This window comes from Mercenaria mercenaria, chromosome 9 (genome assembly GCF_021730395.1).
Source record: "Mercenaria mercenaria strain notata chromosome 9, MADL_Memer_1, whole genome shotgun sequence".
NCBI lineage: Eukaryota > Metazoa > Mollusca > Bivalvia > Venerida > Veneridae > Mercenaria > Mercenaria mercenaria.
In genome coordinates, this window is record NC_069369.1 from 48356767 (window position 1) to 48369968 (window position 13202).

Consider the following 13202-nt stretch of genomic DNA (forward strand, 5'->3'; position numbering starts at 1 on the left):
GAGGTCAAAATGTTAAGGCTTCTGCTGTTACAGATGTGTCCCCGTTTGTGACTTAGCGGCAATCAAGCAACAAAAAAGTGGTGAAACAATACTGCAATTTGGGGAATGTGGATGTTTTTTTTTTTTTTTTTTTTTTTTTTTTTTTTTTTTTAATCAGTGATAAAAGTATTAGTATATCATTTATGTAACATTCAGTTATGACAAATGATTTTCATTTCAGTTAAGAAAATATTCTGTTTTGATATCAACTAATTTAATAGCAGTAATATTCAAAACACTAGAGATGGTGTACGTCATATAGTTGTAGGCATATTTTTAGTTTTATTTACACTGTAACGTTAAGACTGACCAAGACCAAATGCAGTGTAAGACTCTAAGGTCTAGTCACAAGCAGATCCGGTTAAAATATAGCGCAAATTTCCTTGTCTTTTCTTTGTTCATTGGATACTGACTGATGCCACTGATATTGAATGGTATGAGAAATATAGGTTGTGTAAACGACATAAGTTTACAATTTGGTAATCTTTAAATGCAATTATGAAAACATGTAATGTTGGAAGGATACCGCTGTTCCTTAACCGGAATCTCTAAAAAATGCTGTGTTTTGAACGATGAGCACAATTTTCTTATATAGCAGTAAAACCCCACTTTTTCCGATTTTTTGTTGCAGTAATAGTGAGCTTTTTACAGATGGTAGGCTGCCAAAATTTTATCATTCAAGAAAAAATGGATTTGCAAAGATTTCTTTTAGGTAAGGTTTATAAGGAATTATATAGGGTCTGCATTAGTGCTGTATTGTCAATCGATAAGAGTAACTCTCCGTAAATATCCTCGTCGTCTGCAAAGGAAAGTATTTAATCATGTAAACAAAGAATGCAAATCAACATCTACAGGCTTTGCAATCCAGAATGAATTCTTATTAAAACTGAAAATTTTGGATGAAAATGTTGTTTGAAATTGACGGGCACTCGATCGAACTCAAACTGTCCGGCTCACTGGTCTTAGCAAATGTTTAATCACTGAAGTATCCAAAGTACCGATGCATGCAAGCACGTTCATTTAATCACTATACAATCAGCAAAACGAAAATAAAATAGCTGAGTTACGAATTTGGCCATGGACTCTACAGAAACACCAATACAAACTAGGCAATTGCTTTTACTGCAATAGCCCTTCAAACACCTAATTATTAAAGATAGTAACTTTTGCATTTTCTATTTTATAAGGCTGGGGTTACATCTATAAACAGAGTGTTTTTCCTGTTGTGCTACATCCCCGGGCACGGACAGAGAGAATCTGTTTCTGTATTGCTTTGAATTGGCCGATAAACGCAGTGTTGCTTTATCCGTCCCCTTTTTTCTCTTTCCTTCTACAGTTTACATCCAATGGAAATGAAAATTGGTTCACACCACAATACGAAAACATGTATATATTTTCGGGAATTCTATGTCATACATTTCATTTCATTAAAAAATTAACACTCATGTTTAAGTAATTTACGTTTGATAACGAAATGTCATTGGGAAGTTATTTAGACTTGTAGGTTATCAGTGAAAGGCCATGTTAAAAATGTAAATGGTCCCCTTGATATACATTCAGTCATTTATTTAAGGTATAGGTCCATGTTTCGGAGAAAAAAGTTCGAACGTCTTCAAATCATAGAAAGAAAGAATTATTTTACATGAAAATAAAACAGCGTATAAAACATTTATATTACTGTATAAAACCACTGTCAATTTATGCATATTTATATTGAATTCCGGAAAGGGTCTGCATGAAGGGGCCACACTTCTGGACAATCCAGTGCCTTTAAAAACTCACCATTTTTAAAAAGCTGTTACATGTCTTCGTTCTGATGCATTTGCAACATCGTCCGAGTGTTTAAACTTTACATAACTAGGTAAAACATCGTTTTGACAATTGTTTACATCTATTTCTTTACAAATGGCATTCATATTTAAAGGGGGACAACTCATTTAGAATATTTTAAGTATCCAACTCCGTCGGACAGAACAGTAAAACATGTATTGGACAGATAAGTTGTGTGTCAAGATGCTGTTCATTTGCTAAAAAAATCTGTTGTTTTGTGATATACAGCTAAACCTTAACAAGTGTTGCTGTTGTTAGTATTTAATTTCTTTACGTTGTATCAAGAACGATGATATGTTACAGATACTATAGCTAATATAGTATTTAAATATTCCCTCTGTTCGTCAACCACACTTTCTTGTATGCTCATTATTGAGCAAATTCAAATGATATTTGACCTACACCATCGACATGTTCAGGACTTTCATGTCCGATTATTATTTTGCGAGTTGTGACCTTTTTTGAACGTGGTCGTATTAAAACTACATCTGTATATCGTGTACTCAACTCCTCTTACAGTTTCTACCTAGTTAAAATCATCAACATGAAGTGAACATGCTCGTAATTCTAGGACTTTCATGTACATTAATTATTTTTGAGTTTTTCTGCTTTTCCCACTTCGCTATATTACAGCTTTATCTGCATATTGTGTACTCAACTGATCCTACAGTTTCAATACTCGGCGTACATTATAAGCATGAAGCGAACATACGCATATAGAATGAACTTTTATTCCCTACTATTATTTTGTGGGTTACATGTATACCCCTTTTAAGTTAGTCATACTAAGACAAACAAACTACATCTGTTTCTTTTGTACTCAACTTCTACATTTCTAGTTGGTTTTAAATGAAATGTAGTGCATTTGTGAATATGACCGGATTATATCAAAATATATAAATATATGATTATCAAATTTAATGTTTTGACCTCTTTTTATATAACCGAGTTATACTTACACCTTACCTTGTGTACTCGACTCCTAAAGTTTCATCCGTTCAAATGAACGTTGATATTCATCATTATCATGAAGAATTGTTGGGAATTTCATGTCAGATTTATTGGCTGTTGACTTCGATTTTATGAAGATTCAAGGAATATATTCCCTTACTGTGTCAATCAATATCGTTGCTTCTGTGTAATGAACATATTGTACCTCATATTTGATATTTGCCCAGTCGAGTAGTAGAGTTGTCTACAAAGGAGCACTTTTGTAAAACCGTGGAATTATACCTGTCAGCTATGCAAACACTTACAATAAAATCTGTAAGAAAATCCTGCAATCAGTTACAACATTTAAATTTGATTAAGTTTTTTTAAAAGTATTCATTTTTTTATGAAAAAGTGCACATGTGTATGGCCCAGTGGAATTAAACTTATTAATTTTGCAATTACCAATAAACGTCCCTGTCCATAACAAAATTTGTCACACTTAACAAAACGTGGAAATGGTTCAACACGGCCTATTACACCTCCAAGCATTAATAACAGTTGAACAACTATTTAAACGTGTTTTGACTTAATTTTAAAGGAGCTGCTAAATATATTTTATGATAATATGATACGCATATATAACCTGCCGTGTCAAGTAATCCGATAGCGTCTGTAGTGCACTAACACCGATAAGTACGGAATCCTGTTGGGGCCATTTATAGGGGTCGACACATGACAACGCGAAGTGACATAGCGACATTACGAAGTGACACCCGACAATCGCAAACGACGGCGACAATCCCAAATGACAATGTCGCGAGATCCACTTTGAAATGTCGCCTTTCAAAAGCATGATATATCGCGATGTCACTTCGCGTTGTCGTGTGTCGACCCCACAAACGCGGGGAGCCGTGAGAATTGCTCCAATGGTGTCATTGGACTCATTGAAGTTAGTGCTTGGGTTTTCAGGACTGTCTTGACTGCTCTGACAAGTTCATATTTTGAGAATATTACCGGAATTTGACCTTGAACCCTAGCCGACCGGGTTCGAACCTGACGTGGCCCCTTTTCTCTAGGTACTGGCTGACCCTTTGCAACAAGGTATCATTTATTAAAATCGGACATCAGGTTATGAAGATATGGCTCCTCAGACAAGGACCACCCCTCTATCTAATATATGAAGATGTATGCATATTTTCACGAAAAATGATACATTTTGAGACGGTCCTCCGACGAAACCGTCGGCGGTAAAATTATACAAGTTACATATCTGTTTAGACAATATGGAAGATTATTTATGCAAAAATTCTATTATTGTATTTGATCAAACGCTTTATGATTAAAGACAACTATTATTGCATTTGGTAAAGTGCTTTGTTGTTGATGACAAACATTATTGTATTTGGTCAAATCTTTATGATTCATGACAAACATTCAATTGCATTTTGTCAAATGCTTTATGATTGTTGACAAATGTATGTTATGTAACGCAATTTTGATGAATATAAACACTATATGCTTGGTGTTTGATAACATACTTCCTGCATAGCTCTATATCAAATGTTCGCATGCATATACTTTATTATTCTGATGCACAGAATAAATCAACTATTTGCATGTATGACCATACTTTGATTTTGTAAAGTAGCTCTTCCATAATGCGTTTGCATTAATTACAGTTTTAAATAGGAAAAAAAGAAATTTCGACACTTGGCACAGCGACAATTCACTATCCACCATACACTAAGTTCCTTGACTTCAACAAAGCCGGGAACCGGCAAATTCTGATAAATTTTAACGCTATGGGCGCCACATGTCCTAAAATTATAAGGACTGATCCCCAGGCTTGTTCAATTGCTATAACCTAAAGGAACAAAAACGAACAAGTTCTTTTAAAGTGCCAGTATGTTTTAAAAATAAAAATTATTTCTTCACTAACTTGCTTACAATCTATCTAAATAACATATAGAGTACCTTCCATGTGAAAAAAAAACTTACAGAAAATGTCATAATCGTAAAGGAAAAAAATGTAAAAATGAAAGTAAGATAGATCTCCGGTTCTAAATTTAGCGCGTTCAAACGTCACCCTACCACGTGACGGATCACATGGTACACCAAATCGAAATAAACATGGCCTCCAGTAGTACAACCTCGACTGCGACAGGAAGTTTTACTTCGATTTTGTCTTTATTGTTTCACGGTGCACAATCACGTGGTCTATGACGTTATGCAGTAGGTATCGCGCCAAGCATTTTTTGTCAACAAAGCGTCGAGTCAAGAAGAAAATAATCTGGTTCTGGCCTTACTGAAGAGGGAGCCGGGTCTTCTCATTGATCTTTTAGAGGATGACACCGTCATCATGACGGGACTCCACCACCATCACCTCCAGGTTCTTCAGGCAACATAGTACCATCATGGTGCAGATGTAGTTTCTGTAGAGAAATGCCCACGGAGTTTGAAAAAAATGTTGTGGTTGTATTCCACAAAACTGTGTGAGCCAGAGAGATGTAAGTCTATCTATTTTTAAATTCCACACTAGTTTTTTCAGCTTGACATCTTTTGTTTATGAGTGCCAGTGTCATGAAAGTTCTGCATGTAATTATGTTTTTCCACAACCAGGATGTCTATTGCTTTCAAACTTGACACATACATTCAACATCATAATAAGACATCATAGGATTACTGACATTACTCTCTTGTTCTGTCAAAATTTTATTATTTTTTTGTTTTGTTTCCACACATATTCAGCACATTGGGGCAATCTAACACAGCAAGATTACATTGTAGCAAACTTAAGTCCCTTTTTATAGAATACATGTATCTGATTTTTCTTCATGTGTCTGTCTATATTGTGTCCCTTTATCTTAGAGCACAAATTTCAATCATTGCAACCTCTGTTGAGCAGTGCCCTTTGGGAGATACAAATATTGACAATTGTGTACAGGTTTTTGTTCTAGAGAAGTAAACTTTAAAGTATATTTCAGCTTAGAGAAACTTTGATGATGCTATAGAGCAATTATTGCACAAGAGAGGGCTGCTCTGGAGAGGTTGTACTGTATTATGTATCAAATCAGGTACAGATAAGTCAGTAAATTCATGAAAAGTGTGTGTTTTTTTCAGCAAATGAACCGTATTGTTCTTGACCCTGAAGTGTTGGCAATAGGACAGGCCTACTACAGGGATATGTTTGGAAGACATCGCCAACGAGTTGAAGATTACAATAGAACCATGCGACATGCAGGATATTGCAATTTTACACTTTGGAGACATGGACATTTGGGGGCTGGAATCAGACGAGTGATTCCTAGTTGCTGTGTTCTAGCTATAAGGCGAAAATTTCCTTCAGCCTCGGGACAGTACACAGGCTTTGTGCCTGCATGTTTCGTTTGAGTTACATTGTCATTTAAGAGATCTGACGATTTTTGTGCCATATGTAATTTACTCAGAGAATAACCCAGTTTTTCAAAGCATGGTCAAGACAGTCGTGTGATTATTCACCTATACAGTGCCTTTAAAGACCGTGAATATAAAACCCTTATGAAAGTTCTAGTTTAGGTCTTGGAGACTTTTTTTCACATTCAACTACTGATGTTTATCATTTGAGTTTGTTTGCTTATGATTGACACTTTTGAGATACAGTTTGTATTGTCTTTAGACTACAGGAAATCATGATGAATTTTCAAGTGCTGTTATTTTCAACATCTAAAATAAAGCTGAAGTAACTACAGTCTGTCAGTAATATATCATTTATTAATAACAGTCATGAGTTCTATCTACATATCAAAAGCTTAACAATGGTTAGTTAGTGTCTTGTAAAAAAGAAGGGTGTCTAAGAAGTTTTTGGAATTTGTTTTCAATACTGAAAAATTCATCAGACATGCTAGTCACACACAGATTAGGTAAACCAACAAACATAACAGTTTTATAGAAATTAGTCTTTTGTTGTGTGCATTTGTATAAAGAATTCATTGTAAGCTTACAAAAAGTAACTCCACACATACCGTAAAATGAAACTGTTCCATGAATTTCTTAGACATCCTTTGTATTTTATGAACAAGCATATTTAAATTAAGCAATTCTATGCAAGAAATGTATGAAAATAACACAATTGTTTTCATTTTTATGCTGTTTCTAAGCAATGGGACTGGCTATGTTGGTCGGACAATAGGTACAAAGATTCATGTGTTTCTATATAGAACTATTTTTATCATATCTTCACCAAACTATAGAATAAGTAAGAACAAAATGTTTCAACAAAGTTTGGTCAGTAGCCGAACAGCCCCATACATTCTATAGTTAAAACCTTATAACTCCCAGCATTTGAACAGTTTAGCTCCCATTCACTAAACTGGTTCTTACCTTTGGTAGTAAGTAACATTCAAGTAACCCTGACCTTTTACCCTAAAAATTAATTGGATAAGGTACACATGAAGACAAAGGCCCTAGGTGAAATTCTTGCCCAGATATTGCACAGAAACCATTTTCAATGTTTGACCCAGTGACCCCGAAGATAAAATGAGGTCATGTACACATCAATACTAACATAGGTATGAAGTTTCAAAGTCCTAGGTGTAATACTTGTCCAGATATTGAGTAAACACAAAGTTAACATGTTCAGATTCCTTTGACTCAGTGACCTAGATATCATCTGAGGTCATACAGAGGTTTACATGTTCAGGTTCCTTTGACCCTGATATCATTTGAGGTCATATACACATAAAGATCAATTTAACTATAAACTTTCAAAGTCTTAGGCGAAAAACTTGTCCAGATACTGAGCAAAAATTATTTTCAATGTTCAAGTCCCTGTGACCTTGACTTAGTGATCTTGAAACCATTAGAGGTCATGTTCACATCAAAACCATCATAAATTTGAAGTATCAAGATCCTAGGTGAAATACTAGTCCAGATATTGAATAAAAACAACCAAGCTAACATGTTCATGTCCCTGTGACCTTGACCTTTGAAGCAGTGACCTTTTAACAAAAATGTTAATGTACACATAAGACCAACAACATTATTGTGAAGTTCCAAGGTCTTAGGTGAAATACTTGTCCATATACCATGCAGAATTCATTTTTCCAATGTTCAGGTCATTGTAATCTTGACATTCGATTCAGTGACATTGAAATCAATAGGGGCCATGTACAAATAAAGTCCATCATACCAACATGTCTAGCTATTGAATGAACAAAAACGTTAACATGAGACTCGTTATTCCATCCCTTACAAGCCAGACCAAGCCGAAAATAGAAATTGTGTGTCACTATTTCTCGGTAAAAATCCATAAGTACGATTAGTATACTGTAGCCAGAGGCTTCTGCCTCATGAGTACTCCAGAAATCATTTACAGTCAAACTTGTTTTTAAAGACCACCTTACCATGGTAAATTTATGTAATGAACTTGTCCATCTTTCAATTACGACATTACCATTAACTGTTAAAATGGGTGCTTACCAAACATTTTGACTGAATGGTATACAGTGCAGATGATGATCAGACTGCATGGATGTGCTGGCTGATCATGATCTACACTGGTTGAAAAGGCGGAATCAGTTGTGTCCAGCATGATAAGGGTTAAAAGAGACTACCTGGCTCCAGGGACCAAGTTTTGTTTCTAAATTATAACATTTACAGTGTATTTTAACCCATGAAAAAAGACCATTTGTCTTTCACAAGGGTGGTATTTATACACAAGTTTGACCGTATTGCCCATTAACTGGTTAATCTGTCTGATACAAACTTTTTGGACTGTAGCAGTCTGTATCATGAGATTGTATCATGTATCATATACCATGATGTCGTATGTCCTCTTATTAAATGGAGAATTTTTTATCATTAGCTGAACAAATACATCTAGTATACCAGATATAAAATGCAGCCATTTTGAAAGTAAGTCCATTATTGATCAGGTATAGACTCCAGCAAGAAGAAATATGCCTTCTTGTGTAATTAAGTCACTATTAAAATGACTATGGTGTACATGCCTACTTTACTGATCAAATAGCTTATCTTTGAATCTCCTGTTCTACAGAATTGGTCAGATTTCCTGACTAGGTTTATGACATTTTGGCACTCGTTATATATACAACTTACAAAGAAAACAAACTGCATGTGGATTCAAGACTTTTGCTCTTTGGTTTGGATAAGGTTTTATTACCTCCCCTTATTACTGCTTCAAGGTCCCTTTTCCGCCGTTTGACTGCATTTTGCCTTTAATCGTATTTTAATGAAAGTTTTTTATTTTTTTGATTGTTTCTGTAATTATATATGTGTGGTTCGCTTTTAAATTAATGTTATTTTACTATTTATATAATTATAAGTAGATCTATCGTTGATTCTCGCTTATGCTTCACATGTATACTTCAAAATTTGTCATGTAGGTATGTTGGGTTTTATTTTTTCTCTGCTTCATATTGAAGAAATATGTTTTCGATAAATACCCGCCGTATCATTATGATCCGTATCTATATGTACATTAATACAAATTTATTCTATATTTGCGCTTTTTGTCACGTTGAAGTTCGCGTCCAAACGGGCGTGGCGTCGTTTGTATTGTACGTTGTTATTTCTGACGAAGACATAAAGGTCGAAACTAGTAAAGAATGTGTTGTCTTGGTAATTTTAAATCCGTTTGGTTATAGTGTAATTTACCCTCTCAAATGGTTTGAACAAATAAGAAATACCCTACATTTATTCAATCCTCAATATTTTTGAGATTTCGCAAATGTTTATTTCATACATGGTAGAATAATGGATATCTTTCTGTCCTTAAGTCCAGTTCTATGACAATTCATGCAAGATTATATTTGTGTAAGTTGCATTCACTTCTCATCAAATCTGGATTTCTTTGAAGCCATTAAAAACTTTGTCGGTGGTGGAGTAATACCAGATACGCTTCTCTTGATCTTTCGAGGGTCTGGAGGTGTAAGCGTCACTTGAGCTCTTAAGGGTTCAATTCTTGTAGCTACTGAATGCAGAATATCTTGGAGCAACTGTTCTACATATGTGTATGTCTTTGGCACTTTCTCTTTCTAGCAGCTGTATGTTCCACTTCGTTTAGAGAAGCATCTATGAAGTCCACAATTTAAATATGTGAAATGCACTAGAGGACAATGCAATCATTTCAATTCATTACAATTTGGAGGAATATCTTGCAAAGAATGTCAAAGATCAATACAAACTTTCTTTAAAAACTTTAAACATAAAGACAGAGTTACAGAACACCTACAAAAAATTACCTAAATCCATAACAGATCAGATAACAGCTGAGATGCTGTTTTACATGATATAACTTCTAAGTCCAGAAAAAAATCATAATTCAGGATTGCAGTAGGGAAAAAAATCATACATGTGATCTATGGACAACTCTGACAGGTACAAGCCTGCACCATGAGAATACTGCCAAATAGTTTATACTTAGATACCAACATTTTTTTAATAAATGACAATAGCAGCTTCAGAACAGATAAAAGGAAAAATAATGGCCCTTTTCACCGGTATGGGATGATATCAATAAGAAAAAAAAGAAGAAATTTCACAATACCAACCTAAATTCGCCATTCTTATTCATCAGAAATGGTCTTTCCTTGTAAATCTGATAGTCCAGTCCTGCCAAGTAGTTTCTTGCTTTATAGACTGGATACCTACAACACAATACTCAGTTTAGAGCTTTCATGCTTTCATGAAATGATAATAGTCCTATTATGTAGTTTAAATATTTTATTGTCTGCTGACAAATATCAAATACATAAACTCTCAAGGTATCTGAATCTAGAGTTATAGAGATTAATTTTGTAATATTAGCTGAGGAGGAACTACTTTGCTTGCAATTCATATAAACTTTTTTCTGTAAGCAAATTTTTGTTTCCTAATGCTTTGCTAAAGTTGAACTATATACATGTACCAGACATTTTCAGTATAAATAAGAAATAGAACAATAATGACAGGAGTTTGTGAAGAACAATACATACTGCTCCTATTTATTCCCAAAGTTCTTTGCTCCGTGCCATGTGTCGAAGGTATGTGTTATATCAGGATACTGATTTTCTGAAATAGCCAAAGATAGTCTAATTTGTTTTGAGAGGTAGTAACATGCTGGGATTCATGTAAACATTTAAGACATTAAGCTAGCCAAATTAAGACAACTGCCTATCTTAAGATTTAAGTCTCAAAAAATGGTCAATTCTTATTTGACACTCAATCACATCACTATAGATCTGATCCCAAAGACATATAAATACATCACTGCAAATACCTATCAAAAATGCAACCATCTAGTAATAATCACAAACCACCAAACAAAATTATGACACGGTGGTAGTTCAAATAGTTTAAAAGTTTCAAAGCTATATCTCAAGCGGTTTTGTCAAAAAGTGGACTGGTGCGACAAATGTAACCAAAGAATGACACTGTCTTTAGTAGAATAGCTGTACTTATTCTTCGAAAAGTCAAGCTAGGAATGTGCATATGTGGATTCTGCTAGTATGTAAATATGATTTTTATATTATTTAGTTAATTTAGGGAGCTTATGGTAAACATACTCATCATAGCAGCGATAGTAGTGCTAGCATCAGTCACTAATTCCTTTACAGCCACTCTGTTCTCTCTCAATGTCCTCAGACCACGGATCAGTCCCTCTTTCTCCATATTTGTTGACTTGAGATCAGTCATTCTCTTGTCAATTATAATACTACACAGAAGGTCCTTGGTGTAATTTTCCATTAGAGTGTAGGAGCAGTATTGCGCAGAGTGGCCTGGAGAGTCCATTCTTCCATCACCTAAACATGTGATAATCATAGTATGTAGAACACAGTACATTACTCTTATAGATACTATACATTTATATAAAGCTATTAAAGAAAACACATTTGAGCCGTGCCATGGGAAAACCAACATAGTAGCTTTGCGACCAGCACGGATCCAGACCAGCCTTTGCATTCGCACAGTCTGGTCAGGATCCATGCTGTTCGCTAACAGTTTCTCTAATTGCAGTAGGCTCTAAAAGCGAACAGCATGGATCCTGACCAGACTGCGCATAGCTAGGATCCAAACTGCGCGGATGCGCAGGCTTGTCTGGATTCATGCTGGTCGCAAACCAACTATGCTGGTTTTCTCATGGCACGGCTCATTTTATATTACATTAGTTTAGAAACTGTAACTGCTTTTTAGAAAAGCACATCTTTCCCACAACTGCCTTATCAGACTTTCAGTGCTTTGATTATCAAAACAAGTTTCAAGGGCCATCATTCTGAAGTACCTTTGCCAATTTGGCAAGTTATGTATCATGGCCGAGGTGTTATGGTCAAACACATTTTCTTCAAGTTTGGTGAAGATCAGATGAGCAATAATTGACTTAGAGTACAGACAAGCTTTGTGACAGAGAGTAGTTAATCAATATGCCTCCTACACCACTGTGTGGTAGGGGGGCATAATAAAGAAGGAATAACCTTGTCCTACTGCCCCATTGACCCACCTCAACACCACTTACCAAAGAATAACTTCAAAGATACAATTAAAACAGAATAAAGCCTAATTTTCAGATAGTAAATATATATAAGCCACTTACCAACAATAACAATTTCCTTCCAAACATTTATAATAACAACTTTTGTGTAAAACAAAATACAGGCACATAATTCATTTCAGACAAACAATTACATTTTTTTGTTTTCTGTAGCAATAATTTAATATGACACCGGCTACCTCTTTCTAGGAGAGTTTCTTGAAGGGATCAGCTATTAACTGTATTCTCAAATAAGTAAGCTGGAGTTATCGTTCTTCATTTAAACGAATATGGACCCAGCTAACAAAATACGAAGACATGAAATTACGTATATGAATAAGCATAAAGCGCAATACAGAAATCGTTGCTCTCTCTTGACATTACACAAGTACTTAATGACATTTCAGTGTATGCATGTAATAACTGTAATAAAAACAGTTGGTTAACAATGAGAGAACGTATGTAGTCTCCAATAGCCCAGATCAAGTAAATGACTACCAGTTCTCTTTTGGCACTTAGCGTTAGAAAAAATACTTTGAAAAATTATCATGAAGCTATACATAAGATACTAAGGATTTTGGCATTTAAAGCATTAATTAGTTAACTTATATCCATATATAAGTGATCTAAATTGCAACATGTAGCATGCGTTTGTCATCAACAATAAAGCACTTTACCAAATGCAATAATAGTTGTCATTAATCATAAAGCGTTTGATCAAATACAATAATAGAATTTTTGCATAAATAATCTTCCATAAGACAATGTTTGAATTTAATTCATAAAAGGTATTTCATTAAAATATCTTGTGTTTGGAACATTCTACAATTATTTGAAGTTAATGAAAAACATGGACATTTTACGTACGAAAAAGTACGGAAATACAGCTTTTTAT

General features: G+C 34.6%; 1 protein-coding gene and 1 long non-coding RNA gene across 2 annotated transcripts; one reads left to right on the forward strand and one right to left on the reverse strand.

Annotated features, from left to right (window-relative positions):
* The first annotated feature begins 5095 nt into the window (after positions 1 to 5095).
* LOC123547060 (uncharacterized) lies at positions 5096 to 7004 on the forward strand. Its single transcript, XR_008372418.1, has 2 exons — positions 5096 to 5309; positions 5923 to 7004. It is a non-coding gene; the product is annotated as an uncharacterized LOC123547060 (long non-coding RNA).
* Positions 7005 to 10771: 3767 nt separating this feature from the next.
* On the reverse strand, positions 10772 to 11823 carry LOC123547944 (uncharacterized). Its single transcript, XM_053552040.1, has 2 exons — positions 11346 to 11823; positions 10772 to 10851 (listed from the first exon to the last, which is right to left on the reverse strand). Exons 1-2 carry the CDS (start codon positions 11764 to 11766, stop codon positions 10781 to 10783), a joined length of 492 nt encoding a protein of 163 aa, XP_053408015.1. The 5' UTR covers positions 11767 to 11823; the 3' UTR covers positions 10772 to 10780.
* Positions 11824 to 13202: the final 1379 nt, after the last annotated feature.